The sequence below is a fragment of the Gavia stellata genome, chromosome Z (genome assembly GCF_030936135.1).
Source record: "Gavia stellata isolate bGavSte3 chromosome Z, bGavSte3.hap2, whole genome shotgun sequence".
Taxonomy (NCBI): domain Eukaryota; kingdom Metazoa; phylum Chordata; class Aves; order Gaviiformes; family Gaviidae; genus Gavia; species Gavia stellata.
Genome location: NC_082637.1, coordinates 5,701,814 through 5,725,762, shown reverse-complemented (window position 1 = coordinate 5,725,762; position 23,949 = coordinate 5,701,814). Strand labels below are relative to the sequence as shown.

Sequence of the window (23,949 nt, the reverse complement as noted above, 5' to 3'; positions counted from 1 at the left end):
TTAGTTCTTCAAGATCACCTTAAGTGAGACCAGTGGCAGCAGCTCTGGGAAATGAGTGTCCTCCCTAGTGCCAGAAGATGTGCAACTTAAGCATAAGTGTTTTTATGGTATACTTGTATCTACTATGAGCTACAGAAACCACCTCTAAGGCCAGATGGCAGTTCAGGCTCCATGGTAGGTTTTTGGTGGTGGTTTTTCTTTTTTTTTCCTTTGCCCCCCTGCTTGGGCTGTTAGCTTGTGCTATTTACAGGAACTTTATTTGAATTTGTGTCTGCTGGGACCTGGGTGGAGGTCACCCAGTGATTTCATGGAGCTCTAGGATGCTTAGGGCTTTCCATTAGTAACCATATGTGCCAAGGTCAGAGAAGTGACCCATGGCCATAGTCTGGTGGAAATGTGGATATATAACTAATAAAAGGTATTTGTTATTACTTCTTTTTGAATTTTAAGCTTGTGCAAGGTATTTTTAAAAAGCAGAAAGAAGTCAGTGGTACAAGGACAAGTGATTTTTCTTGGTGAGCTGTGCTTTAAAGTAGAGTAGTCTACACTGACAATGCTGTTATGATTGGTGATAGGTAGTGAGATCATTTTTGTTTCTCCTTTATGGTTTATTGCTACTAAGAATGGCCTGGGAAATCCCTGGCTGTGCTCAGATCTTGCTTGCAGTTGGTCGAGGGGTGGGGTTTGGCAGTGTAGCAGAGCTAATCGAGCAGGGAGCTACTGCTGAAAGCGTAGGTCTGCACCCCCAGCACCTACTCCTGGCAGTGCCTTCTTGTTTCCTTCTCCGTATGCCAGAAGTGATACTCCTCTGACCCACTGGGGAGCTGTTTCTGCCAAAGTAGCAGAAAATATCTTTGTTTCTCTCTGAGATACTCTTCTGCTAATTTTGTAGCCTAAACTGGCTTGCCATGATGGGCAGTGGGGGGTGGCTATATGGAGGATTTTAGGGATGGTGTATGAAAGCACCCCAACACCTCTGAAAACATCCTATATGCATTTTTTTTTTTTAAACCAAATGATTGGTATTTGGCTTAGCCTGTCTATGTCATTGGGTGATACATCTTTTGCCTCAGTTGAACATTCACAGCTTCTGCAGTTAACTTTGGCTGAGAGTTGGTAAGGTACTGAATATAAGTGCTTCCATCTCAAAGGGTTCGATCCACAATGTTTTAAAGAAAGCCCACATTTGAAAGGATGAGAGCACAGCCTTTGCCGCAGAGCGGTGGTTCCCAAGGGAATGAGGAATTCTGGAAAGCATTGACTTTAGTTTTGCTCCATCACCCTCAATACTCAGGTCCCTGATATGCCTTGCAAGAGACCCAGGTGGATCCTCCTGCACTTCCAGCATCTTAGGGAGCATCTTGGGCTGCAGACAGGGTGTGTCTGGCCCAGTGTGTAATAAATAACTCATCCAAAGCAGAATCCCCCCTGTGAATAGCTGGCAGCTGAGGGCATCTCTCTCTCACCTGGGAAGAGGGCAATAGGGAGTTTGAAATTCTTCTGCCTGATTCATAGGGCAACACCATGTTTTCTGTGCTCTATTGACTGGGTTATTGTTTAACCTGAGGCAAGCGTCTGCCTCTATTCCTGCCCCCCCCCAAAAAAAAAAATGCTGTGACAGTGAGCACTTTGAAATAATGAGGAGGTTCATGGTTGTGGAGAGCTGTTCTCCCCTCACTTTTTTCCCAAGTCTAGAGTTGAAGGCATTTGCATTTTTATCCATTTTCATCAGTTTAGCAATACCTGTAGCTATCGTTCCTTGCATTGCGATACCAGATCCAGCCCTCGGAAATGCTGGCCAGCCGTGGTTCCCATTTCGCTTCAAGGAAGGCCCTTGAGATGCTGCAGGGGAAGCCCAAGCGTGCTCCGTTTCAGTCATCTCCACACTCACGTTTGATACGTGTATGCCTGCTAACTTCCTTTTTTTCTTCTCCTTTCTTTTGACAGTGGCAGATTTGGTCTCTTCTGAGCTCCTTGCAGCCTCTGGGCGATCGGGACGTTGAATTCAGCGGACAGTTGCCATTCGTTCCCCGGGATCGTAGTTGCCCTTGCTCTCCTCATCCCCTCCCGCGCTCCCCTTCCCTCTGATAAAACTCCAGGACGTTGCAGTATTGCTATGGAGCCCAGGGAGACTTTGGGCAGCTCCCGGCAAAGGGGGGGCGAGGCAGACTTTCTGCCAGCCGCCGTCACCTCCGCGAAGCCTCCACCTGTCTCCGGCTGCGCAGGGGAGACGATGCTGCCTGCGGCGGGCTCGGGGAAAGGGATCCCGGTGAGCGGCGAGAGGCTGGAGCCCGAGGAAGAGGATGAGCTGGGTTCTGGGAGAGACGTGGATTCTACTTCCAATGCGGACAGTGAGAAATGGGTGGCGGGAGATGGCCTGGAGGAGCAGGAGTTTTCCATCAAGGAGGCGAACTTCACGGAGGGGAGTTTAAAACTAAAGATCCAGACCACCAAGAGAGCTAAGAAGCCCCCAAAGAACTTGGAGAACTATATTTGCCCTCCTGAGATCAAAATCACCATCAAGCAGTCTGGGGAGCAGAAGCTTTCCAGAGCTGGGAAAAATAGCAAAGCGGCTAAAGAGGAGGACAGATCACACTCCAAAAAGAAGGTAAGTCCTGTTCTTTCCCATATTTCCCTTTTCTCCTGATAGCAAAGGGACAGGGTAGGATTAAATCTGCTCAAGCAGTTTGTGTCCGAGGCACAACCTTTGCAAGGTTTGCAGAGCCCTGCTTGGCCGCGGAGGAGGTAATACGGAGCAGGTATCATCATCCTGCACTGCCGCGTACGCTGCGGGGATGATCTTGAACTATCCTTCAGAGGAACCAATTCGGAAGGGATCAAAAGTTCAGGCGGGCCTCTTCTATTTTTGTGCGTAATTGAGATTTAAGTTTAATCATTACATGAGTGATAAATGAAGGACCCCACTTCTAAACTGCTTTGTGTCCGAGCGCTAATGCTCGAGCCTTTTGGTGGTTAAAGCTTTCACTACATTTTTAAAATACAGGTATGTGCACAGTGAACAATTGAATCCATTCCTGTGTACTGGGCAAAGAGCTCCATTATTCTTGATTACAGCATTGTGCTAGGAACACTATAGTTATGCTTCAGAAAATACTTCCATTATAAGTCTCATTTTCTTCCAGATGCGTATCATTTTCTTGAAATATCCTTCTGGAGAGAAATTTTTGGTACTTTTAAGTTTGGGTAAAAATTGATCTTTTTTTTTTTTTTCATTTAGTCAAGGAGAGGAAGAGGGAGGGGAAAAGAAAGAAAATCCTTTCTAGTATGAGCTGTTTTCAAGAGCACCCTTTTGTTTTGAGGCTGGCTTGATGTTTCAGTAATGTGCCTTGCATTAAGTCTTTAAAACAAATTTAGATCAAGTGTTTTAAGCAGCACTGGTGGGGGGAGGGACACCTGGTGACTACTAATGTTATTTTGGGTGTAGTGGTGTTTTCTGCGGTAGGTGTCAGACAAAGGAGCTTTGGTCAGGTTGAGGCTTTATCACAATACAAATACTTCACCTCTGCCTCCTTAGCAACACATGGGTGTCATGATGAGTTGAGACAGGAACCCAGATTTGATGAAAGACTCATGAGTATATCCAAACCCTGGACAAATTAATTTGGGATTTAGACATCCACTGATTAGAGTTTGGGGGTGACTTGGCTTTCCTGCTTATGCAGCTTGGGTCCCTCGTGGTGCAGAAGATCCCCCCCTTCTCCCATACCTTATACACATGATGGATGCTCACAGGGCTGCTTTAAGCCTTGAGGAGGCTAATTGCCAACGGTTCTCCCTGGAGACAGTCTCCTCGGCAAACTGACTTAGACCAAAAATCTGATAACTCTAAACCACTTTTTGAAGCATCAACACTTCCCACTGACTCAAGGCAGAGCCCAGGGAGATTACAATTTCTCACTCGGAGAGTATTTCCCTTAGAAGCTGAACTTGGAAAAAAACCAAACAAACCCCAAAATCAAGGGGATTTTTTTCCTGGAATCCTGCTAAATGGCATACTCTGTGTGCATGAAAAAAACAGGTCTTTTTAGCACAGCAGAGGTTTGGCCCGGTAATACAGTGAGAAGAGATTTTCCCACCTATTGGCAAGGATGGGCTGTCTTCTTAGCACTGAGCAATGTCTTATTTCCACTCCCCTTTCCTCCCTGAATACGTGGAGAGGTCTCAGGGGAGCTAATGGTTGTGTGAGACCATGCTCAGTGACAGCAAAGGTGTCACAAGCAATCCCTCCACGGCCATGCAGGGAGGAAAAAAAAATTGCAAACCACTGCCTGCCATGCATGGATCGTGGAGAATATGACTGCTTAGAAATCAGAGCTTTCATTTCTGTTTATCGCCCAGTCAGACAGGTATGGAAAGCATGTTTGTTCCTCTATGTGGCCATCCGAAAAGGTTAAATAAATAAAGCTAACTATAAGAAAACTATGTGGGAAAAAAACCAACCCCAACAGCAACAAAAAAAAAAGCACCTTGTAGTGTGGTTATGCTCAGGGAAAGACTTTAATTGCACAAAGATAAGGAGTTGGAAAGAAGCGGATCATGGCCCAAACGTGGCTGCATCCAGCTTACGCTTGTGCTGTGAGGTCTGAGCTGGCTGGTGCTGTGTTCGCACCCCGTGTGCAGGCTGGAAGCGCTTTGGGACAGCACTGGCCTAATCTGGCCATTAAAACAAAACAGAAAAAAAAAAAAACCCAAACCCCAGCAGGTGGATGCTCTGAGCAGATGGGGAGAGGGCTGCCACACTGGTGCATCCATTAGCATAACACCCAACGGCTGCCATGCGGCAGCTGCTGAGCCGGGGCTGTGGCAGAGAAGTCCCCAGCAGGGATCTGGAGGACCCCAGTGCTGAGATCTCAAGGGGGTTGATGCCTGGAGACCTGCAGACTGCACTGCATCACCAGGATGGTAAATGCATCCCAGGGGATTTTGCACATGCCAGCTTCTTAGCTCGTGGGTTGCAGGATCAGGCCTTGGCTGTGAACATCTCGTATCAAGGGGTGATGAAAGGCACTACAGGAGAGGAAGGCTGGAAATCAGTGGGAGAAGGGTTCCAGCTCTGGCAGTGTGATTGCTTTCATGGCTTATGCGTGTGTGTCATGGCAGTTACAGAGATGTTTGGGGGAAGATAGAAGGAAACAGCAGGTTGAAACTTGGATGGAGCTGAAGCTGTATGGTCCACCTGTGGGTTTCTCTGGGAGAGAGAGGAGCACGCAGGTACCTTCTGCATGTATTCGCAGAACCGTTGAGAGCTGCGGTAGTAGTTAAAAAAAATAAGTGATTGTCACATTCAAATGATTCTGTTGGTTTTGATGTTTCAGAGTTAGGCTGTTTGGTTGCCTGTTGCTTTAATCAGCACAAACTCCAGAAAAGTAGCTACCGGCAGCAGCAGCAGGGAACAACACATTTAAACTGGTGGGGCAGATCTTCAGCTGGCATCACTCCACTGTCCTCAGTGGACTTTTGCCAGGAGAGTTTGGCCCAATGTACACATTTCCCTTGTGCATGGCAGCAGCATCATTATTTGAGTTTACCACCTCGCTTATGAATGCAGGGCATGTATATGGGCCCTACAGACCCATATATAAGGATGGTGAGCTGAGCATAACCTGAGCTGCAAGTGCCATGCTTGTGTCTCCGGTGGGTGGGAATGGTTGCCCTGCACCTCATGGAGCAGCACCTGAATTTATCTTTCCCCCTGAGGAGGAGCAAACTCTATCAGGACTTGAAAAATCACTGAACTTGGTTGCATAATAATTTCAGCTGCATCTCCAGTAGTCCCCAGTGCTTTGACATACCACTTCAGCATTCTTGCAGGAGTTTCAATACACACAGCACAGAGGGCAAGTAATGAAAACATGGAAGCAATTTAAGTAACAGCATGTGGGTACACAAAGGACTGGTAATGCCAGCAATGTAAAAAGGGGCTGTGAACTGGGGATATAGCATTTATTCAGTGGCCACTTAGGGAGGAAGAAGATATGCCTGTTCCTAAGCTTTCCACTGCTCTGCTAATTAGGCAATAGGGGCTAGTGCCTGATTTCTAAAGCTGTGGTCCGGGGAGCTGCGGTGATTAGAAGGGGGCTCTGCAAAGAGCTGTGCTGCTCATGTGCCAAGGCCTGTTTTTTTTGCCTTTGATTCCAGCTGCTACACTATATTAAAAGACGTAAACATACATTAAATACTTTCCTCATGTTGCTTTTCTGTGTGAGCAATTGCCCTGGGGATGTTACGCGATCATGAATGGGAAGGGAGGGAATCCAGGAGAGGATCTTGCTGGGTGCGGTTGCTGATGCCCAGGAGCAGGGAGGGAGGCAGGGGGTGAGAGAACATCAGCGTTGGGAACCTCTGCTCCGCCAGCTTGAATGCCTGGCTGCAACCCAACAACTTTAGGGGTTTCTTTTAAGTCGTAACCATGCCAAGTTTCACATTAGCTTCCCCTTCTTGAAAATAAGAGTGAAGGTAGTTTCCTAACCCCTTTGCTGGGGCTGCTCGGAAGTGAATCGTAGCTTGGGCTGTCCGTGTGGCCGCTTGTGCAGCAATTGGAAAGTGCACAAATGTTCTGTAAGCGTTTGCTCTTATTTCAACCCTTCGGCGCCTGGGGATGGAGTGGGCTGAACCCTTGCCACTTCTCAACCCGCAAATGGCTCTATTTCATTTAGTCTGATTGGAGAGGGAAGGAAGAAAAAAGCCAGGAGCCCAAAGGGTGTCCTGCTGGCGTGTTGGCAAGCCCTGCAGCCGCTGCTCTCCCACCTGCAGCAGGCTTGCTCGAGTCCAGTGTCCTCAGCATCGTTAAAGGTGCCTTTTTCTTCAGATAAGGAAACATGCTGTCAGTCTGGAAGGGCACTGAAAGCATGGCGCCAAATGCAATGAAGCAATCCATCAGCATTCCCTGCCTGTCATGTAGCATTTAACAAGCCCCAGATGAGCAGTATTTCCCTGGTTTTGTTTTATTTCCTTTTTTTTTTCCCCCTCCTTGCATTTGCTGCTCTGTCTATTTTCTTGTATCTGCAAACACTACATCTTCCACCCCCTTCTTTCTTTAAGCATAGCCTGACAAAGTTTCTTTGGAGCTTCCATCATATGTATAATGTCCTGCTTCAGGGGATGTAAACTCATTTTTTTGTAATTATTATTGTACTGGGTTTTTTTGAGAGCTTGGGATGGGTGAATGCATTTTATTGCTGAGAGATAAGCAGCAGCAAGTCAATTGGAAGTAAAGCTTTCCTGTGTGCAGTCGGAGGAAACTCTATCCTTGGATTTTCTTGCAACATTTTTTTCCTTTGAGTTCCTGTAGGTATTTGCCGCTTCTCCGCAGGAAGCTGTTCTAGTATTTTTTCCCTTGAAATTCAATTCATCGTCTTCCTTTCCTCTGCCCCCCCACACAACGTATGCGGGTCGCCTGGCCTTGAGGACTCTCTCATTTGCGTGCTTTCCCCTTTGCACCCCTCCTTCTTCCAGAAGATCATGAACGCTTCCCTCCCTCTCCTTCCCCCTTCTTTGCATCGCTGACTGCACATTGCACTTTCCCTCCAGGTTCTCATGTGCATCCGCAGCTCTTGTTGGATTACCCCTGTGCTGGACTCCTCTCCCCAGTGATTTGTGTGCATGATCATCCAATTGCTCATAATGCATGCTTATTCCTCTTTGCTAAGGGCATCCCCGTGTGAGATGTCCTCTGAGTCAGCTCTTCCTGTTGCGATCCCAAACGTGGCTCGGGGACTTGACGTAAGTGCTTGCTCCCTGTGCTGCATGTGGCTTAGCAAGGAGGAGCAGGCACTTGAGCATTTGTGGTGGTACATGCTTGAAGTGGCAGGCTTTGATTTACAGCTTCTTTTTCTTTTTTTTTTTTTTTTTTTTTCCCAAAGGATGGAGCCTCCATAGCCCCTTCAGCCCGGACCGGTTTCTGTGCTGGTTTGGTCCCCATTCTTGCTTAGCAAAGCCTTGAGGCTGCTCTAAATGATGCTGGTGGCAGGTACCTGAAGTTCATGCCAGCAGTGTAGACCTCAGCCTCTGACCATGTTATGGAATAGTGGTAGAGCCCCAGAAGTGCCAGCACAGTGGGGAAGTCTTCTAGTTGTGTTTGAGGTGAAACTGGCTTTTGAGCAGCTGAGAGACCAATTCAGAGCTGCTCTAACAGGCACGAGGCTCCTGGCATTTTTACAGTCTTTCTACACAAATGTACGGGTGCAAAGTTACACAAACTCAGCTCTTTGATATTCATCCCAGGTTTCTTTTTGCCTAGCTTTTCTTTCTACCGTATTGTTGAAGGAACAAATGAAACAGCTGCAGTTTGGTGCCCTCCCACCACAATTACCTCGGGCTCCCCCCAAAAAGAGAGCAGGAATGAATTTCTTTGTAAAAACTTCAGAGGTTAAGAAACCAGTTTTGCTCTGAGATGAGAACCACTCAGGTCCAGGTTCATCTTGGTCCTTGAAGGCACCTGAGGTGCCCAGACTGGGAGCTGAGTCCTCTTGGGCCCCCAAGTAGTCACCTGGAGGAGGCTGGTCCCTCCTGAATGTGGTTCAATCCTCTTTGTGAAGAGCAGGGAGGGCTGGATCCCGGCCCTTGCCCTTCCTTCTCCTTCTCCAAAGCCTGCTGGAGCAGTGTCCGCCTTGCATCTTGTCATGGACATCTTGTGACAGGAATAAGGCAGAGTTTCTCTTCCAGCTCGGTGCTTTGCCTGAGCCAGCTGATGCCCATCCCTCACTGTCTGTCTGCTCCCAAAGAAATGTGACTTTTTTTTTTTTTTTTTTTTGCATGTAGTCAAGTATTTCTTAAAGAAGCAAACGTCTGGCAGGGAAGAGATGGGCTGGGGAAATACAGGCAGGCTTTTACTGCTTAACATGGAGTGCCAAATGAGGAAGACTCGCTGTATTTGATTAGCTGCCATATGACCAGGGCTTGTGGAGGCCGGCCGTGTTGAGGACAGGTTTTGTTTTGCAGCAGTCACTCCCACAACCGAGTTTCGATGGCCCTCTGTGACATTTCCTTGTTTGCTTGTGCTGTGCCTCTCTTTTCAAACCGTGACAAAATGTCCCCAGTGCTGGTTTTGGGGTTGAGGAGACAATGCAGGGAAGAAACTGCGGAAGCAACTGGGACCAGTGCAGGGAAGTTGGGGGTCCAGCTGGAGGTCCTGCAGTCCCCACCACTGAACCGCGGGAGGGGATAGGTGCTTCTCCTGGCTGCCTCGTAAAGGCTTGGCCAAGTCAGTGCATGCTGGTTGTGTTTCGAAAGCACTGTGGCCTCCAGGCTAACACAGATGTGCTGGAGACGTGATGCACTGGCATGTGCATCCAGAGCTGCAAACCTCTGTACTGTTTGTGTCTTCATTTGCAGAGGTTTTGGGATGCACAGGAGTGTCAGTCCTTCATGTACATGCTCGTGTTCCTCCAGCACCAATTTTTGCATGCAGCACTCCCTCTCCTCTCCTTCCAGGCATTCCTGACCACAGGTACCTTCTGATTTACCTCCAGCTTTTTCATCTTCAATCCCTTTTTCACGCACACACGCACGCCCAGCTAGCCCCCTCAGGTCAGGTCTAATTCTTCACATACTTCATTCCCAGATGGGCTTCTTGCTGCCCACATTCCCCTGCATAGTCAATGGGACTGCGTGATGGACTCATCTTGAGTTCATTTGAATGGAAAGAGGGGCTTCATCTGGTGCCCTCAACTTGACTCTTTTTTTTTCTTTTTCTAAGAGCACTGAAACTCGCAAAGGTTGGTTTCTGACCACTTTCCTCTTATGTGGCTTCTCTGGTGCCTAATGATGAATGAACTTGCTGGCCAAGCCCCTCAGGGGTCCCTTTCTTCTGGTCAGCGAACAATTTGAACAAAACTTTTTTGAATATTGTATCTCAAAGCTTTCTGTTCTTACATCAAAATTGATCAAAATATTCAAAAAACATTGAGGAGAAGATCATACTGGCAGGCAAGGAGTTTGTGTGTGCATTCACATACACACAAACACAGTGTGATCACGTTAGCCTTGTTTCCTTAGGAAACCAGTCTAAAAATATCCAGAGTAAACATGCATTGTTTTGGTTTCTAACACTGAGACTTTTCCAACTCTTAAACCTTAAAATTATTCCTATTGATACGTGACCCTCGAGGACAAGTCCATTTAGCTGTGTTTTCGTAAGAGTGTTATTTTCCGTTTCTTGCCATGACCTCTAATGTGAATTAGACCAGTGGCTGTTGGCTCCTTCATTTCAGGACGTGAAGTGCTATTTCTACATTGTGATTATATTTGGACCCCGAGTTGCAGGCAGTTGCTATCAGGAGAGGGATTCTCAAGCCATGGTGCATGCACCAGTAGCAGGGCACTGCTTCCAAGTAGGATGGTCAGCCTGGAAAAAACTGTGCTTCTCCGGGGTAGTATCAAGCAAAACACCTTATTATTATCTTCTTTTTTTGCTGGAGCTGTGGGCTAGCAGTGAAAACGACAGTGAAGGGCTAAGGTGTGTTACTACAGAAATGAGGTTGCGTATTTGAGATGTGGCTTGGACTGTGGCTGCTGTGGAAGATAGCATTGCTGAAGATGAGGACATGGTTATTTAAGGTGTTCAGTCAACCACAGCTGTGTTTGCAGAACTGTGTCTCTACCAGGCTCGTTTTAAGATGTTGCCTCATGTTACTGTTGTACATCAAGGTCTACTGTTGGCAGGTCCTGTATGAAGGCATCAGGAGAGCCTGTCCTCCTGCAAGAAGTTCACAAGCTCTGTATAAATAAAAGGAGGAGAAAATGAAACCATCTTGTCTTTTAGTACAGTATGTGAAATAAAGTAATGAGATTAAATGACTCATTCAAGGAACCTGTCACAGGCCAGGGTAACACTTGGGCCTTTTTCATTGAGCTGTGGTTGCTTAACCATGACACAAATGAGTCTCCCAGGTGGTAGCCTGCTCTTCAAGCGTTGGGTGCATAGCCCTTCTGGAAGCCAGTCGTCTTCTACTTGTCATTGAAACTGGTGAATTTGTTTCAAAATTATTAACTCACTGCATCTTCACCGCTAGCTTAAAAATAAAATTTATCTTCAGAGTTAGGGCTTAATGCAGAAATGAGGCGGGTGGAGTTTTGGGGCCAGCATGCAATCAGTTGATCTAGATGCCCTTAATAGTCCCTTCTGGTCTGTAAACCCTAAAATGTGGTAGGAGTCAAATGAGGAATATTTACTGGAGGACTCATTATCTTCTCATCAGTTTCTCATGGCTCTCTGTCTCACCTGGGTGGCAAGGTTTGTAGAGAGAGATGGTATCTTTTATTGACATTAGTGTTACAACAACTCTACCACTATAAACCTGGGTGGTTCATTGAGGAATTTCAGCACTTCGCAGCATCGTAGCTTCATGTGAGCTGCTTTCCATCCGCACGGCTGAAAGATGAGAATCAGCCCGGAGGGGATTTGCGGGTAATTTTGCCTTGCCCAACGCTCTCAGGAGGAATGCGGTGGCACAAGCAAATGAGCCAGAGGCCACGGCCCTGTTCTTCTCACTGATGGCTCTGTCTGATCAGGAGAGGGCTGAGCAGTGGATGCTCGGATGTGTCAACACCGATTGTGCCCTTGCTTCACGGTGGGACAATGTCTCCAGTTGCCCACCTGGTGCTTCTGTGAAAAGGCATCTCTGTAACACACTTGGCAAGCATTTCCCAGGAGGATACGTAGGAAATAGTTTCCTCATACCTTCGAAGCAGAGCCTACAGTGTAATTTTTAAATGGACTTTTTTTTCAGTATTCTCCTTTGCTCCCAAGTATACGCTAAAATATTGTGCTGGCCTGGGTAGCTTCACCTAAATTTTACCTGCTGTATGCCCAGGTGGATAATTTGATGAAAGCTCACCCTTAAGACTAAGAAAAATAGACCTGAGGCAGATATTTTTCCACTGGGGAGCAGCAGCACTAACAGGTCTTGATCAGCCCTCATTTCTGCCTCCCACCAAAGTCTTTTCAGCTGCAGGGACAGTCCCTACATCAGTATGCTGCCTAATCTGTATTAGTGGGGAGCTTGAAGGCACTTGTTTTGTTTCATCTTCCACTGGGAACTGATGGTACTGGATTGACAACGTCTTTTACTTCTTATACCCCACGTATGTTCAGGTTAGATGGCGATAATTAATTTGTCTTGCCTGTTTTCTAATGCGTTCACCAGCACTTAGCTGAGTACTCTTCCCAAAGACAGCCTCTCGCTTTCCATGGGATACTTTTCTTCAATAATTTATGTAATCATTAGGATGAATTCCCTCCAGCCTTTTCTCTCTCTTGTCTTAATTCTATTGCATTACTTGTAATTATATTCCTGATCTGAAGGAGAGGTGGGGGGGAAAGCCTGTTTCTACCACAGCACAGCGATCGCAAGAAGAACTGGGAAGAGTGTGATGGGGAGGGATGGATCTGTCCTTAGGTCATTGGCTCTGGGCGTGGGCAGGAGCTGTTATTACTCACTCGGGGACAGCAACTTCCAATGTGCTTCATGGGAATTTGTGAAACACGGGGCAGCTCTGTGGGAGGTCAGGACATCTTTTGCTGCTCCCTGTGCTTTGGTTGGCAGACGTGGCGTGTAACCAAGTCATGCTTCATCCTTGGAGGCAACTTGGGATGTGGAGCCTTTGGGTCTACTTGGGGCACCTGTGAAAAGAGTGGGAATTTGGATGTTGATGTCAACTAGAGGGAAGAGGAGGTTTTAAAGACAAGGAAGGGCAGCTTGTGATGGACAGCCAGATCCTTAACCTGAAACATTTGGGTGCAACAGAGGGACTGACAGTGACTTACCCTTGGCTTTCTGCATCTGCAGGAGTTCCTATTACGGATGTGTACATAAGACTTTGGTAAGGTAGGACAGTTGCTAATTACTGTTTAAATAACCCTTTAACTATTACATTGTGAATCTGGCCACTGAACATCACTTCTACCTGCTAAGACATTGGCGTGGGGGATTGTCCTAAAGTGCTGAAAAGGTGGGATGGAAATGTAGAGAAACCCTGTCGTTTTTCAGTCTAACTGGCCTGACTCAAGCCAATAAAACTTAGCACGAGCCTGTGGGGTACAGCAGCTGCGTGCTGGAGATATAAGTCGACTCAGTCCATCTTGGCCACATGGTTTAATAGGCGTCTGTGAAATCCCTGGGTCAGAGGCCAGCCACCATACCCATCTTTGTCACATCTCGGTGATGTGTATCCTGGCAGGTTTTTCTTTTTGTTCCCTCCCCAGCATGGAAAGAACCATCTGCCGGGTTGGCTTTCAGAAGAATTTCGAAAAATACCAATTTCCCTTTGTTGCGAGAAGTGTGGGGGGGAATTGGGACAGAAGGGGGAAGGAGAGCCTGACCTAAAACCAAGCCAGTATTTGCAGGGGTTTTAGAATAGCTCGTATTGTGTTTCCTACTCCCCAAGGAAGGGTTGTCCTCTTTCTTCTTTTCTCTTTGATTCGATTCCCTGCCACTCTGCGAGCAAGTCAGAAGCTGCAGCTGCTGCTGTCAGCTGGAAAGGGAGTCCCCTTGTTTAAAACCCATGTGTTAATCCCTGGTTAGAAAAAGTTGAAACGCTTTATGGTCCCCTTACAGTCCGCTTTCCTTCTGCTTACCTGCAGCTTTGCTGCCTGCCCACAGTCCTTGCCCCTTGTGTGAAAACACAGATAGAGGTTGACCCCAAACGGCCTCGACAAGGAGCACATGTAGGATAAAGGTCCATAAATAAATAAACACAAAGACTGGACAAAGCAACCAAATCTAGTTTTTGAGAGTGGGGAAGGAGTCGGAAAGGACATCAAGTGTGTTGTGAGGTCTGGGGAAAAATTATGGGGGGCTTTGCAAGTAAGGGGAGCCGTTTTTGTCATGGCTGCTGGACACAGATGGGTAGAAATGTTTGCTCGCAGGGACTGTGCTTTGTTCCCGAGGAAAAGCTGGCAGCCCAGTGGGAGAGGAATTTAAATAGTGAGGTAAGGAGAAAGGAGGATTTGGGCTCTGCCAGATGGAGACGGCCACGCAGGCGGCGCTGGAGAGGGTCTGATGGGTAAATCGGAAGCTTGAGGGACTCGGAAAGTTTATCATCAGGTGCGATGCCACAAGATTGAAGGGTGAATATAAAGAGTGACCTGAGGTTGCAAGGGGAGAGAAGGAAAGATTTTTATTTTGATGATGACTTTTTCTCAGAAATACTCTCCTATCTTTTCTAGTGGAACAAGAAAATGAATTACCATGGAGGTACAGAGAAAGGAGTTAGGTGATGGATGGTACGGACGAAAAGTTGAAGGCAGTGCCCTGTAACTATTGTGTCTGAACACTACCAAAGAGCGTAGGTTTTCAGCACTTTCCTAAGGTCCTCCTCAGTTTGCAAGTGGAAAACCAAGACAGACAGAGGTGTCTCACCCAGGGCCACCAGAGAAGGCATCCTACCTTCCACTACTCCAACTGCAGCAATCATCCTTGTGCCCACCTCTGCGGCTTGGTGGATCCATTATGCTCCCACCACCCCCCAGCTCTCCCCATCCATAGGCTTCAAGAAACACCTGGGGCCCCTGCGGATCCTCCCTGCCACCCGGTCCCAGACGTGGCGGTGGGGGCAGACCAGCGGTGCCTGCCCACCATGGCACCCCATGGCATGGGGTGGGCTGGCAGGTGGCCCAAAGCCCTTGTACGCGGGTTCCTTCCTGGCAGACTACCTGCAACTTCTGCTCCCCGTTTTGGGTGGCAGGAAGGACCCAGCAGCCGCTCTCTGTCCCCCACCCCACTCCAGTCCTTTCCCTACCATGGCCCCTCGTTAATAAAGAGGCGTAATTGGGAGCCCTCCCTCCGTCCCGTCTGGTGTGAGGCCATTTGTGTGCCGGAGGAGGAGGGGCAGATCCGGCACTGGGGGGGTTGGCAGCGGGGGAGAGAGGGAGGGAAAACTCTTTTGTTTGTTCAAGTAATTTAGGCCTCAGATGTTTAAAAAAAAAAAAAGAAAAGGGAATAAAAAGCTTGATCGGCACTGGTAAAGGTGTGCTCCTGGCACATAAAAATATCTCAATAGCAGAGAGAACAAAGTGCAACAACGAAGTGTGGATTTAAGTATTTTGGTTTTGTTTCTTAGGTTTGTCAGGAGAGATGTGAATCTTTAAAAGAAACCCAACAACAAAAAACCCCCAAAGTAAAACGTTTCTGCCCTTCGCACACAGATCTCTGCATCCGGGCGCTGTATTTAGTTGTGAAGGACTAAAAGCAGAGCACGGGCTGAAGTCTGCATCGATTCCTGGGTGTTGCTGCTGGGTGTTTGCTTTGTGTCTGCTCCGCGTAGCCGGGCCGAGGTGAAGAATAGGAGAGTTGCTGCTTTTTGCAGCTAATGAATTTCGCTTTCTGCTTTATATGGGCTAGCACATTGCCTTTGGAGTCGAGACTTTCTACTTCATGTCCACTAACACATTGCCTAGATCGCAGATCTCCTATGCGTCCCTGTTCCCCACCGTTCCCTTTAGACGTCTCACTTTTTTCTAAATGCGAATGGAAAATCAAAGGAAAAAAGTAACGAACACTTTTCTGTTCCTTTAGGTTCAGTAAAACTCACCTTTAAACCTCATTGAGGGGCCTAAACTAAGTAGACAGTATCTGCTTTGTGATGGGCTTTGCTGTTGAAACCCTTGTGTTTCAACTGTGTGAAAGTTGTGGAAAAATGCACGTGGGATAGGCAGAATTTAATTTTTTTTTTTTAAGGTAGAGAATAGGGTAATGGTGTGAAAGAATGAATTAGTTATGGCAAATCTTATTAGTGTCCATTGTAAGCAGAGAAGTAGAGACATATGGGAGCACTTGCAAAATTATTCCTTGTTTATTCAGCTTCGTAACCGAAGCAAATTTTTTTGCATAGTGTCATTTATTTGGCAACTGGAGGGGTGTGGAAGGTGTGTGTATATGTAGCAAAAAGGGGGGAAGGGGGAATGCAGTATTGGTATTCCATTAAAACTGATGCTCGGTGCTTTGTTTGTCAGGTTTTGGCAAGGCTTTTTGCTTTGAAAGCCATTCAGAGAGGATCGGAGCAGATGGCAGGGAGATCCTGTTTGTGTTATTTTTGGACATTCCCATTGAAAGTCTCAGATTGTTGTCCTTTTTCCCCCCTCCCCCGACTCGTGTATGTTTTTCTTTCTTCCTTCCTTCCCCCTTTCCTTCTTGAGAACTTTTTTTTTTTTAAAAAAAGCATATATTATTAATAATACAACATCACCTAAAAGCCGGGTGTGTTTCTGACGAACCAAGCTGTGGATATTTTATTTCTGTCTGCCTCGATTTGGAAAAAGTTGCAGGGGGGATTTTTTCCTCCTGAAGCGGTACGAGTGGTGTTAGGAGGGCGAGTTGGGTAGGGATGGGAAGCCAGATTGCCATTTTGGTGGGTTCAGCTCAATAGCAGCTCATTTCGCTGGTAGATCAGCAGCTGTATTAAGCCCAGGCAGCAAGTTTAGATTGAGGGTCTCTGATAAAACAACTTTAGTGACTTGCATGACACACGCTCATGACCTCCGTCTTTTTTAAGCCCTTGTGGTGGAGAGGGCCAGCTGTAGATAGACTGGAAAACTGAACTATGCCCTGGCTCTTCATGGTGGTCTTCTCATGTCACTGGTGAGATTCATTGGTCTTAGGCGGCCCGGAAGGCTTTTGTTCTGCCATCATCTGCACCCAGATTGTGCTGGGAAGAGAGAACTTCATTGCCTCGCATTCCTGGTATAAGCAGTTTTCCCAAGCAGTAATTTAGCTTCATATAAAACCGCTGGAAATGTCTGCAGTGCTTTTCATGTGGAAGTCTTCACTGAAGCCCTTCACAACCTTTGTGCAGGCAATCTAGCAAAGCTGAGCCCGGTCCAATCAGTTAAAGCGCTTGGCTAGCCCGGGTCTATCAGCGAGGATGTGTACACACAAAGAAGATGGGAGGTCTTGGCTGCAGTCGGTATCCAAAAGTTCAGGTGATTCACCTGCAGCTCATCCAGATGATTAAATCTCTTAAGCTAAGCTGGAAATCTCGAGGAAACAAGCTTTCTCATGCTCGTTCTGTCAGTGGTTATTCCCAGCTAGAAGCAGATATTCAAATCCTCAAATCTTTACATCAGCTGATATTAGAGGTGCTCTTGCACAGGAAAATGATCTACACGAACATTAAGGTTTGGCCCAGAAAAGTGAGGAAATTAACTTTACAGGCTTTAGTTTAACTACTCTAACCCTTTAAGAGAGTTTGGTGCAGGTTTTGTTTGAGTTCGAGGTGATGATTCACGTTGGTTTTTAGATTGCTTGAACCTGTATACCCACATCCTCGATTTTTTTTTTTAACTGATGCACTGAGGGAACCCACTTCAGAAATTCTCATTTCATTCTTAATTGAATGAAAGCTCAGAAGTCTTTCACTTGCATTGGAGCACCTGAGTTTCAATGCTATAGCAACAAGAGAGGTCTGCTCAGACGGTAGCAGGTGACCTGGGATGCATAAAGTGATGTCACTTGAGGTGCATTTCACTGGCTAGACTAAGCTACGGAGGAGAAAAAAAAACCCAAACCAAACCTCACCTTCCTCTTACCGTTATCTCTTGCTAGACGATGAACATCATCTTGGCAGGACTTTTGCTCTGCAGCGCTGACTTTTACGCCTGCCTTATTAAAGTTTGGCAGCTCGTTCTTGTTACCTACTGGACGAGCCTTCTGCTCGAAGGACCTTCCCCTGCTCCTGGGGTGGCACGGCTGCTCTGCCCAGTGAGGGTTTCCCTTCGAGAGCTTCCAGCAATAAGGGCTTTCCTGGTCTGGCACGTTGAGAAAGGAGCCAAGCAACAGTCTCAGCCTAGACAAAAGGCAAACTCGACCTACTATTTATGTAGTTACTTAAACATGATTTAACCTAAATAATGCACACTGTGACTTGGCTAGGGGAGAGGGGGAAGGGGAGGAGAGGGGTTTGTTTCTAATGAGCCAGGAGACAGCACAATTAATTACATATGAAGGACAGATAACAGACAGCAAACTGTCTACAGTAGAGAGAAACAAAATACCGATGTGAACAATTAAAACGTCCACGTGACGGAAGGGTCAGCAATTTCTCATACAGCAGGCTGCTGGGCATGGCCCCAGGAGAGCCACGATGGATGCTCGGCTGAGCGGCCAGCCGGGGGGAGGCCGGGTGGGCGTGGGCTTTCGTGGTCCTCTGCCATCAAAGTCGAGCAGGCGCTTCTGAGGCTGACAGGCTGCGCTCTGGGCATTATTTTCATCACACGCGCTTTTGACAGCAGAACCGTTAGCTACTAATCTTGGCGACACGCGAGATGGGGAGGAGAGTGGTTGAGGTGGGACAAGAAGAGCAAAGGCTCCACGGGCAATTAGGTACCTGCCACAGGATGCTGCCAGCCACGCGGAGGAGAGCTGAGATGGCAGAGGCCTTCGTTCCCTCTTTTTTTTTTTTTAAATGTGTTAATTTTCCTCATCATCTTCCAGATGGAAAGCGCAAATCCCAGCAGCTGGTACATCGAGCTCTTCGAGGAGCATGGTCAGAGATTTTCACCTTTTCTGCTTCCCCCCCGAAATCTCAATATTGGAGTCTGGCATAAGTTATCCCCCCCACCCCTTTCATCCTCCCTGCCAGCCCTCTTGGCTGTAAAGACTTGAAGGTAAAGGCCGATGGATTAGCCTAGGGAAGGGCCAAAGGTTAAATGAGCGGGGCCAGCAGCATGCAAAGGGCTACGATTGAAATATTTGCTGAATGCTGACAGGCAGCAGAATAGAGGCAGACAAGTGGCAAATTCCTGTTTTCTCCTCTAATTGAGAAAATATTTTGAGTGGTATTCAGGCAGGCTGCAAATCGAGACTCTGGGAAAGTCAGCCAGCCAGGGAGGGGAAGGAGGGGAGGCTTCAGTGGAAACACCATTCCCGCTAAACCTGTTTCCAAAAACTTTGCGCTTATGCTCATGGAAATCCCTGGAGCCTGCTGCTTGCGTTTTGCTTGGTCATTTTTCCCATGCAACTGCAGCGTCAAAATACTGCCCCTCTGAACTCAAAATATCTCTCAAGCAGAATTTGACCCGTTCCTGATGTTTTTGCTGCCACAGAAGTCTTGCTTTGCAAGTCTAGCTTTTTGCATGGAGGTGCTATCATGAAAAATCTGGGTGTTGTGAGGATCCAGCTATCACCTGCTGGTCAGGAGGTGAATGAGCTGTTTCAGCGCACGATGAGAATGAGATCTGATAGTGTGTCGGTAAAACATGACAACTACTCAACCCTTGAGTACATCCACCTGTACTGTGGATAATACTCAGCTGCATTTCAAGCCCAACTGATGCGTGATGCCTACGTGCCCGGGCAGGGCTGTTACAGTCATTGTGAAAGCGAAGGGAGAGAAATCATGTTTGGTGCATCATAGGTTGGCTGCACTGAGTCCTGCCTTGGCCCAGCCCTCCAGTGTGCCTTGCTTTGCTCTTGGATGTGGGTGGGAGGCTCTGGTGGCACTTGGGAGAAGGAAATCCCAGCCTGATGTGACCAAAAGCAGTTAGCTGGCCTTTCACACCCTGACATCTTCCTCCAAGGGGTGATTTAATTTTGCACATCCCCATCGCCCTAAGCCTTCTGCCTCCCCCTTCCCCAAATGCTCCTGCTAAAGCTGATAATGTACTGAAAAGGTTTCAATTAACATAATTTCCTTCTTAGAAATCTGTGCTTAGTTAAGAAGCCGGGGAGAAGGGGAAGAAAGATGTAAAAAGAAGCAGTTCCTTGAGCCAAAAAGCAGCACGAGGGTCAGCGGAGTTTACATTCGCTTCTATATGCTCATGTCATAAAACTCAGAGACTGGCTTATAAAATGTTTTCTGGTGAATGCCATAGCTGCAGCGGAGGAAGGTTTTGGCAGGGGTATATCCTATTCGTGGCCAGCAAGTTGTGTTGTGTTTGGGCCCTCAAAGTCTTATGTGCTCCTTAAAGATACCCAAGAGACAGTCAGGAGGGTTTTTTTATAGTCAATATGGGCTTGGTTAAAGCTTCAGCATTCATGAGCAGGTCCAAAACTTTGTTGTTAAGCAAAGGGAAAGGGAGCTTGCCTTGCTTTGTGGATCATCTTCAAGTGGGACATGCTGAGGTCTGCCAGGGTTCCCTTCTGCTGGCCTTGCCTTACAGCTGGCCCTGGAAAACGAGTGACCGGGTTGGGTTGATACTCCTGCTCCCGTAGCAAAGCAAGGGACAACTCTTTTCTAGGTGCACGGCCACAAAGTGGCTGGTATGTTGGGTTGCGTGGCGCTGCAGATTTGTGCCTTGATTCAGGAGTCCTTTATTAGGAGCCCTGTGATGGGAGTAGGCAGCATGTTCACCACCTTACAGTGGGAAAACTGAGGCACTGACATGCCTCCTCTCTGTGTAATGCTCTGTATTAGCAAGAGCTCAAAGTGAAGCCCCCAGCTCATTCAGTCACCAGACCATCCTCCTGCCTTTAAATCACGGGTCTGTCTTGACCTTCCCGTACCCCCCTCAGTTGCTGCCTGGGTTGCACAAGTGAGAACAAAGTGACACTTGTTTGCCTCGTCCAAAGAGCTCACTCAAGCAGGTGATTGTCTTGCCTCCTTTTTCAGTCCCAAAACAAAGTGTTGAAAGTGTTGTCCTGGGATGTAAAACATCCCGTGTATTCCCCTGGGACTGGATTTTTGCTTTCTGAGTGCAAGTGGCACTGAAAGGAAAAGAGGTCAAAATTGCAGGATATGGGGAATAATTCCCAGGTGCTGAAATTAGGAGAAAGATATGAGCTCTCATCCTCTGTGCTCCTCACAGGGCAGGGAGCAAGGGAGCTTTAACGGCTCTAGCTGAAATTGCTAAAGAGCTGATCCTTCATTTGCAACTCTGCCAGAAAAAACTGAGTGAGAGGATGAGAAGTCAATCAAAATCAGTTAAAACCCCATCATTGTTTATTTGGCTTGGGGATGTTGAGAGGCCAGCGGATCCGAGACCAACACGAAACTGTGTCTTGCAGCAAAGACCATGTTTCTCAGCTGTGAACCGCTGTTCACCTCCAAAAGGGAAGTTTCTACCGTCTGTGTTCAGCAAGGGAGGTTTGGTTTTATTTAATCATGAATATTTTCGGCACATGTGCTGCATCACATTTGCGTGAAGATTTGGGGCTTAAATTCCAGAGGGGTTTGGACCTCAAAACCCAGGGGCACCCAGTATGCAAGCCAAGGAATTAAAAACATGGATTTTGTGCTTAAAATGAAAATATCAAGCCATTAAGCTTCCTCTGTTTTGATCTCCCTCTCTGCAAATAAGAGATATGACAGCACACGCCATCCTCTATGATAAAGGAGGTAGTTCCTAAGGTCTACAAAGAATTTTGAACCCCAAAGTGATATCTAAACGTCGTTTCATTTTATTTAGCCTGCTCTGGTTTCTAGTCAAAATGAGAGAAATAAAAAAAGATCTTGAGTCAGTGATGCTTTTGGTTTTTGTTTGACTTTGAAGCCCCAAAAATGAAAGGAGGGGGGGAGTGAGACAGGAAATATAAACTGAAACTAAAAAGGAGATTTGAAGAAGCCCAAGAGAAATGGAAACTCTGAGCTTTGCTGGGGTGTCTTCAGCTGTAATGATCTGAACATTGAGCTCACCCCGGAGTGGGAAATCATACTTTTTTACGTAACAAAAAGAGAAGAGCTTCCCTCAGGGGACTGACGAGTCTGGTCACCTCAAATGTTTTAGTTTCTAAAATAATACCCATAATATTGACCTCTTTTAGCAGAGCTGCTTTTGTGGGGAGAGCCAGACCGCTTTGGATATCAGTTTTCAGGGGAAACTGAGGCTCATAGCTGTAACCTGAGTTGCCACAGGTTATTCATACATAACATTGCTGTTCCAAAAAGCTTAAATTTCACAATTTCCAGGCTAGTGTTTTATCCTCCAGGCCATAATGTTTCTCCAGGGTTATTTACCCAGTTGCTCAGGATTTTATGTTGAGAGAAACTAGCTTCTGACCAGAAGTTTAGAAATTTGCCCCGTTCACAAAGAAAATTTATTTATTTATTTTCCTCCCCGCATGTGGCTTCTGGGTCTCAGTGGCTTATTTCTCTGGAAGAGGTTAAAAGAGCCTCCTGCCAGCCTCATGACACAGAGTTTCAGCGAAGTGACTGAAAACAAGTCTGGGTAAATGTCTTGTTTGGGTGTTTGGAATCTGACTCAGCAGCCCAGACCTTGATTTTTATCTTCTCAAATGAGTGGGTGGGAGGGATGGGTGATAACAGTTCAAAGAAATACAGTTCCTAGCATCTGAGGCTGAAAGGAGGGATGGTATTTTACAGTAAGGCCTATCAACATCATGATACTATTAATTCAGTTGCTTGCCCCGTTGCTGTAACATTTTGCAACTGGGATAGCGGCTCAGTTTGTTCCCGTTTCCTACAGGACAGCTCGCTTTGCTTGTTTGGAATATTTTAGGAATTATAGACATACTTCATCCTTCCCCCATTGACTTTATTTGTTACACCTCAGACAAATATGATGAGCGAGCATAGGTGAAAGTGAACATCAAATGTTAAAAACATGGTGAGGTAACATGGGTGGGAGTTGAAGAAAAGGAAAAGTTCGGTAAAGTTTGATAAGTTTGGTTGGAAAGATCTCCCTCAGACTTTGAACAAAAAAAAAAGTTGTCCTTGCCTTCCCCAAAAGCATAATTTTGTCAAACAAAGGAATTGGAGCATTTTTCAGGATTCGGACATCCAAAGAAAAGTCTACAATGCCTTTGGGGAATTTAAATGAAAATAAACGTGCTTTTTTTTGGCCACGTTTGGCTAAATAGGAGAGAGCATTGGGCTTTTTTCTTTTTTTTTTTTTTTAAACTGACACCATTATTAAACCAAGTCCAAACTTCCAAACTGAAGATTTACAAGCGTTCAAGTTCCTCCCGCTGGTTTGATTTAGGCCTTTGAAACTCCAGGCAGGCCAGGGAGGAGGCTGGCTCTGGCGGGCAGGAACCATGGCCACTGTGGTGCTGCCCTGGCCCTGCTGCTCCGCCTGGGCTGGCCCAGGCCTCTGCTGGGAATTAAGAGGCTTTTGGTCATGCTTTGTCTCCTTTGCCGCAAATTAGGCTGCCTGGCCAGCTGCTGGCTATATCCTTGTGCTCGCCACTGACTTGTCTATTGTCACTCCAATTCCTGTAATTTTAGGTCCAGCTCTTGCAGCAGTATGAAGGCGTAGGCTTAGGTCCAGTCTTAAATAGTGGATTTGTGGCCCACTGTAACTCAAAGCCTTGGGGATTTTTTGAATCTCCAAAACGAGTGCTGAGACAGCTGATACGGGGAGTTGCGGAAGGGAAATGGCCTTAAAACACCCCTAATGGGGTTAAATGAGAACCACCAGCTAAGACAAGCATTGTGGCCTTGCGCCAGCACCCACCCACTTCATAGCTGGGAGATGTGGGACTCTTGGGGCTCAGCTCTTCAGGCTGCTCTCACATCTTTGATGCTTCATACTAGTGGTATGGTTGGGCTTCCTTGGCCAATGAGTGGCAACATCCCTCAGCAATAGTCCCTGAGCGTGTTCCCCCTCTTGCTGGCATGGTTAGGTATGATATGGCACTGAGGAAGTTCCTTTTTAAGGGTAATAAAAGTCCTTTGGCCTTTGCGAGGCCAAGATGGGCAAACACAATCCCTTGAGTTTCACTACTAGTGGTCTTGTACCTGCTGAAGGGTGAATTATCTGGATCTCACAGATCCAGTATGCCTGGATTAGTCCAATATTTGGATGGGAGAGCTTTTGAAGGCCTTGGGTTCTATTGGCATAAATCAAGGAGTCACGACTGAACACCTCGGGTATGCTATATTAGAGATGATCCTAATACTGGTTTGAAAAACTTCTCTCAGGCTCATTGGAGAAGTCCTATAATGAAAAGATTTCTTACCCTTAAACATGGGAGGAGGGAAAGAATCACAGAATTAAAGGGATTTTCCAAATACAAAAAACTCACAGAGGGAAAG

The 23,949-nt window shown here is 46.8% G+C and overlaps 1 protein-coding gene across 1 annotated transcript in view; it reads left to right on the top strand.

Annotated features, from left to right (window-relative positions):
- Window positions 1-2,116: 2,116 nt before the first annotated feature.
- The window catches only part of SETBP1 (SET binding protein 1), a 242,572-nt gene continuing 220,739 nt past the window's right edge, over window positions 2,117-23,949 (top strand). Inside the window, 1 exon segment of the mRNA XM_059833916.1 lies at window positions 2,117-2,608. Coding sequence (XP_059689899.1) covers window positions 2,117-2,608 — 492 coding nt within the window.